Source organism: Lucilia cuprina, chromosome 2, assembly GCF_022045245.1.
Source record: "Lucilia cuprina isolate Lc7/37 chromosome 2, ASM2204524v1, whole genome shotgun sequence".
NCBI lineage: Eukaryota > Metazoa > Arthropoda > Insecta > Diptera > Calliphoridae > Lucilia > Lucilia cuprina.
Window position 1 is genome coordinate 62,207,098 of NC_060950.1, and position 7,150 is coordinate 62,214,247.

At 34.9% G+C, this 7,150-nt stretch overlaps 3 protein-coding genes across 3 annotated transcripts; 2 read left to right on the forward strand and 1 right to left on the reverse strand.

Moving 5' to 3' along the window:
- Positions 1-1,140: 1,140 nt before the first annotated feature.
- On the forward strand, positions 1,141-1,878 carry LOC111684877 (PH domain-containing protein DDB_G0287875-like). Its single transcript, XM_023447098.2, has one exon. The coding sequence runs from the start codon at positions 1,141-1,143 to the stop codon at positions 1,876-1,878; it is 738 nt and encodes a 245-aa protein (XP_023302866.2).
- Positions 1,879-4,367: 2,489 nt separating this feature from the next.
- On the reverse strand, positions 4,368-5,105 carry LOC111684883 (mucin-2-like). The gene has a single exon (XM_023447105.2). It carries the CDS (start codon positions 5,103-5,105, stop codon positions 4,368-4,370), a length of 738 nt encoding a protein of 245 aa, XP_023302873.2.
- Positions 5,106-5,451: 346 nt separating this feature from the next.
- Positions 5,452-5,961, forward strand: LOC111684884 (pre-mRNA polyadenylation factor fip-1-like). Its single transcript, XM_023447106.1, has one exon. It carries the CDS (start codon positions 5,452-5,454, stop codon positions 5,959-5,961), a length of 510 nt encoding a protein of 169 aa, XP_023302874.1.
- The last annotated feature ends 1,189 nt before the right edge of the window (positions 5,962-7,150 follow it).

The window sequence follows — 7,150 nt, forward strand, 5'->3', positions numbered from 1 at the left end:
GTTCTAGTTCTGTTCTAGTTCTGTTCTAGTTCTGTTCTAGTTCTGTTCTAGTTCTGTTCTAGTTCTGTTCTAGTTCTGTTCTAGTTCTTTTCTACTTCTGTTCTAGTTTTCTTCTAGTTCTTTTCTATATCTGTTCTGGTTTTGTTCTGCTCCCAAGCTGATATATAGTGTTCGCCAAACAAAATATTATTAATATATACAATCAACATTTGCTGATTACTTCCCATTCACACAATCCACTTTGTTACTCTGTTTTGGAATTGCTTTTTTCGTTCACAACATAATTTAACAAAATTTTTGGAGTGACGTATTAAAACTTCAATGAAATGTATTGATTTACCCATTGCTTAGTTGAGCCTTTGAGTTGTTGTTTCTGTTTTGTTTTTGATTTTTTTTCCTTAACCATATAGAAGATCCGGTGTCGATGTCATGACAAGTTCAATTACATTGTGGTCAAGATACCTTCGCAAACAAGTAGATACAAATCCATATGTATGTTTTAGTTGTGTAGGGACAAATCGATACCTTTTTGATATTTTTTGTTACTGGACACATATCATCAGTGTGTCTTGATGTTTTGGTTGTTATTTTTGTTTTTGTAGAAATCGATGAATCAGTTTCAATGAAATTTATTTCCCATAATCATGGTTTTCTTGAGGTTTACTCCATTGCTAGATTAGGTTTTTGGTATGTAGTGCTTAATAATGGAAACTTTAAAATTGTCTAGAATTATATTAAAAAAAATTAAAAACATATAAATAAGAGACAGCTAGACTCAACACTTTGATAAACCTCTCTATATTATTCAAAGACCAAGAGCTATTGCATGTGTAATGTTGAGGAAAACATATGAACTAAATTCTAGAAATATGTCTGTTTACATATTTTTCAACTTTTTGGAATGTTTCATAATTCAGTGTTACGTTAGTTATTTTGTCTTTCAAATAAACATTATTTGAACAATTGCATTTTAGAACAATATTTCAAAATATTTATTTGTTTAAAAGTTCTTAAAATAAACAATCTTAATTATGGCTATTTATACTTTTGACTATAAAATGTCATACATCTAGAGGAAAAGTTATTAAACTTATTTCAACTTTCTCACAGTGAACCTGAGTAGAAGAAAAAAAGTTGAGAATGAAATTCTCATTATTCATACTAGGATTAGTCCTTTTGGGCTCCAACTATTCGGTTAATGCTCACTTTGGTGCACTGAAAGATAAAATATGTGGCACAGGACAAAGAGCATTTTTCTGTAAACCCAAACCACCAATTGTTCCCACTATCACATCTACTTTAATACCTACTGGAATTGATCCCACATCTCCCACTCTAACACCTATTCCAACAACACCCACAACTACCGGCACCGGAACACCTACTACCGGAACAACTCAAACTACAAATACTTCACCTACTACCGATACTAATACAAGTCCTACCACTGAAACTCCACCCATTGAAACCCCACCAACAACCGAAACCCCACAAACAACATCACCTCCTGAACCTACACCAGATCCTGATGAAGAAACTACAGCTGGAGATGAGGAAGAAGAGACTACTCCAGATGGTGGCAGAGCTTTGGATGTTAACGAACATGATGAAGAAGAGCATGATGATAATGACATTGATTCTGAACTTAGTGATGCCCGTGCACGTCGTGTCAAAACTCGTCGTAATCGTCGTATGCGCAGACGTAAAGTGACTCGTAGGAACAAGAATCGTAAAGCTCGCAGAAACCGTAAATTACGTCGCCGTAACCGTCAAATCAAACGTAATCGTAAAATTCAACGTCGTAATCGTAAGGCCCGCAGAAATCGTCGTCGTGGCATCCGTGTGGTACGCAGACGTGGTAGGAAGACAGTTGGTTAAATCTGAGACATATAAATGGAAATAAAAGCTAAATATTTATAGAAAAAAAAACAAAATGTATATTAATGTAGCATAGATTATAATCAAGTATGTACTAATTCTGTTCTAGTTCTGTTCTAGTTCTGTTCTAGTTCTGTTCTAGTTCTAGTTCTGTTCTAGTTCAGTTCTAGTTAAAAGGATTAATATGGGTATAATATATTAGACTAGACTATAGACTAGACTATAGACTAAAATATAGACTAGACTATAGACTAGACTATAGACTAGACTATAGACTAGACTATAGACTAGACTATAGACTAGACTATAGACTAGACTATAGACTAGACTATAGACTAGACTATAGACTAGACTATAGACTAGACTATAGACTAGACTATAGACTAGACTATAGACTAGACTATAGACTAGACTATAGACTAGACTATAGACTAGACTATAGACTAGACTATAGACTAGACTATAGACTAGACTATAGACTAGACTATAGACTAGACTATAGACTAGACTATAGACTAGACTATAGACTAGACTATAGACTAGACTATAGACTAGACTATAGACTAGACTATAGACTAGACTATAGACTAGACTATAGACTAGACTATAGACTAGACTATAGACTAGACTATAGACTAGACTATAGACTAGACTATAGACTAGACTATAGACTAGACTATAGACTAGACTATAGACTAGACTATAGACTAGACTATAGACTAGAACTATAGACTAGACTATAGACTAGACTATAGACTAGACTATAGACTAGACTATAGACTAGACTATAGACTAGACTATAGACTAGACTATAGACTAGACTATAGACTAGACTATAGACTAGACTATAGACTAGACTATAGACTAGACTATAGACTAGACTAGACTAGACTATAGACTAGACTATATAGACTAGACTATAGACTAGACTATAGACTAGACTATAGACTAGACTATAGACTAGACTATAGACTAGACTATAGACTAGACTATAGACTAGACTATAGACTAGACTATAGACTAGACTATAGACTAGACTATAGACTAGACTATAGACTAGACTAGACTATAGAGACTCTATAGACTAGACTATAGACTAGACTATAGACTAATATATAGACTAGACTATAGACTAGACTATAGACTAGACTATAGACTAGACTATAGACTAGACTATAGACTAGACTATAGACTAGACTATAGACTAGACTATAGACTAGACTATAGACTAGACTATAGACTAGACTATAGACTAGACTATAGACTAGACTATAGACTAGACTATAGACTAGACTATAGACTAGACTATAGACTAGACTATAGACTAGACTATAGACTAGACTATAGACTAGACTATAGACTAGACTATAGACTAGACTATAGACTAGACTATAGACTAGACTATAGACTAGACTATAGACTAGACTATAGACTAGACTATAGAACTAGACTATAGACTAGACTATAGACTAGACTATAGACTAGACTATAGACTAGACTATAGACTAGACTATAGACTAGACTATAGACTAGACTATAGACTAGACTATAGACTAGACTATAGACTAGACTATAGACTAGACTATAGACTAGACTATAGACTAGACTATAGACTAGACTATAGACTAGACTATAGACTAGACTATAGACTAGACTATAGACTAGACTATAGACTAGACTATAGACTAGACTATAGACTAGACTATAGACTAGACTATAGACTAGACTATAGACTAGACTATAGACTAGACTATAGACTAGACTATAGACTAGACTATAGACTAGACTATAGACTAGACTATAGACTAGACTATAGACTAGACTATAGACTAGACTATAGACTAGACTATAGACTAGACTATAGACTAGACTATAGACTAGACTATAGACTAGACTATAGACTAGACTATAGACTAGACTATAGACTAGACTATATAGACTAGACTATAGACTAGACTATAGACTAGACTATAGACTAGACTATAGACTAGACTATAGACTAGACTATAGACTAGACTATAGACTAGACTATAGACTAGACTATAGACTAGACTATAGACTAGACTATAGACTAGACTATAGACTAGACTATAGACTAGTATATAGACTAGATAGATAGATAGATAGATAGATAGATAGATAGATAGATAGATAGATAGATAGATAGATAGATAGATAGATAGATAGATAGATAGATAGATAGATAGATAGATAGAGAGATAGATAGACAGATAGACAGACAGATAATTAGTTAGTTAGTTACTTGGTTGGTTAGTTTGTTAGTTAGCTACTTCTTTGCCTCAATGTGTTTTTATAAAAGCGATCTTTTAAAATCCCCTTCAACTATATATCTTTTATATTTTTTTTTAATTTATATTCTAATTTTATATTAAAACAACTTCTAACATATTGCGATTATATTATTTCTTAATTTATTCAATCTTCATATCGTTTAACATTAAATTTGCATCTTCATACATTTTTCAACTTTAACCAATTGTCTTCTTGCCGCGTCTGCGAACAACACGAATTCCACGACGACGATTTCTGCGGGCCTTACGATTACGACGTTGAATTTTACGATTACGTTTGATTTGGCGGTTACGGCGACGTAATTTACGGTTTCTGCGAGCTTTACGATTCTTGTTCCTACGAGTCACTTTACGTCTGCGCATACGACGATTACGACGAGTTTTGACACGACGTGCACGGGCATCACTAAGTTCAGAATCAATGTCATTATCATCATGCTCTTCTTCATCATGTTCGTTAACATCCAAAGCTCTGCCGCCATCTGGAGTAGTCTCTTCTTCCTCATCTCCAGCTGTAGTTTCTTCATCTGGATCAGGTGTAGGTTCAGGAGGTGATGTTGTTGGTGGGGTTTCGGTTGTTGGTGGGGTTTCGGTGGGTGGAGTTTCAGTGGTAGGACTTGTATTAGTATCGGTAGTAGGTGAAGTATTTGTAGTTTGAGTTGTTCCAGTAGTAGGTGATTCGGTGCCAGTAGTTGTGGGTGTTGTTGGTATGGGTGTTAAAGTGGGAGATGTGGGATCAATTCCAGTAGGTATTAAAGTAGATGTGACAGTAGGAACAATTGGTGGTTTGGGTCTACAGAAAAATGCTCTTTGCCCTGTGCCGCAAATTTTCTCTTTTAGTGCGCCAAAGTGAGCATTAGCCGAATAATTGGAGCCCAAAAGGACTAAGCAAAGTACGAATAGAGAGAATTTCATTCTCAATGGTTTTCGTTTTATTCTATTCAAGTTTACTACAGGAATTTAGAATAGTTTATAATGCTATGTCGTTGTAATCGAAGCCATTATATAGTCAAGTTTGGTTAAATTTATATTTAAAAGAAAGATAAGCTCTGTATGGTATTTCTAACGCTTTTGTTTGCACAAGCTGTAATAACATATTATGCAGTTGTTTAAATAACAAAACATATTCTTTAAAGAAAGTTATTTTCTTTTTTATAATTTTAAAGTTTTATTGAGTATATAATGTTATTGATTGCAATTTTATATTATCATAATCTATTCATTATTCCAGCTGTGAACTTGAACAGAAAAAGAGTAGAGAATGAAATTCTCTATATTTGCACTTTGTTTAGTGTTGCTGGGCACTTGCTTTTCAGTTAATGCTCACTTTATCAGTTTAAAAGAGAAATTATGTGCCAAGGGACAAAGAGCATTTTGTCCTCTCCCACCACCACCAGTTGATCCCACAACACCCACCTTAGCACCTATACCAACAACACCTACAACTACCGGTACCGGAGGACCTTCTACTGGAACAACTCAAACTGCAAATACTTCACCTACAACCGATACTAGTATAACTCCTACTACTACCGAAACATCACCACCAGACCCGAGCCCTGAACCCGATGAAGAAACTACTGATGAAAATGCCAAGGAAACTACAGCAGGTGGCAGAGCTTTGGATATTAAAGAACATGATGAAGAACAGGATGATGACATTGACTCAGAACTTAGCGATGCCCGTGCTCGTCGTGTTAAAAGTCGTCGCAACCTTCGTAATCGTCCTGTACGTAGACGTAAAATGAGTCGTCAGAACAAGAATCGTTAGGCACGCAGAAACCGTAAGCTACGTCGTCGTAATCGTAAAATCCAACGTCGTAATCGTAAGGCCCGTAAAAATCGTAGTCGTGGTGTTCGTGTTGTTCGCAGACGTGGCAGAAGACCGTTGGTTAATTTATAATGAAATAAATATAACTTACAGATAAAAAACACATTTTGAATTTTATTTTATTCGAAAACTAATTAGTACAAAGCTGGCTTTTACTTTTTCGTGCCTTTCATGTAACAAGGATCAAAAGAATTGCAACACACATCATAAAGTGAATGCTTATTTACATAGAATCATTATGTAAATGAAAGTACATTCTTCTTCAGATTCTGTTTGATTCAGCAGTTTTGCAAAAGGAATGCTCCGCTGGTTTTGCAAAAGGAATGCTCCGCTGGTGTTCATATGCCGATTGTCATAAAGGTCAGTGGAGAGGGTTTAACGCATAAGAAACTTACTTATGTAGAATTTCATCTCAGTACTCGTACTTTTAAGCCAGTAATGAGCCTTAAAGTCGTTTTCTGATGGCGACCTTTTATGGGGGATAGGGTCAATTATGGACCTGTCCTCATAAAGTTTGGTAGGGAGGTTTTGGGTTATATGAAACTTATTTATGTTGAATTTCATCTCTATACTTGATCTTTTAAAGCAGATTTGCCTGCGCTATCAGAAAACCTAGACCGATATGGCCCATTTCCAATGCCAAACAAACCTTACCTATACGAAATATTTCAAAAATTTCAATTCTCTAGCTCCTCCCGTGTGGACCCTATCAGACGGACGACATTGCTAGGTCATCTTTGAATTTAATAAGGACCCATAATATCAACTTTTATGGGTGTACGACCAATATGTGATACAAACGGAATGACAAAACAAATATACCCTAATGTTTTTTGATGGTGACTATAAAAACTGTGGATTTGTTATATTAAAAAGGGAGGTTTTAAGAAAAGTGCTAAGCTCTTAACCCTCATTAAGTCCCAATAAGTCCTTAGTATATGAATTCCAAATAACACTAACCAGACAATAGACTGGTTAGTGTAATCTAGCTTAAGCTAGATTTTAGACTAGAACAGAAGAAAACTAGATCAGATCTAGAACAGAACTAGAACAGAACTAGAACAGAACTAGAACAGAACTAGAACAGAACTAGAACAGAACTAGAACAGAACTAGAACAGAACTAGAAC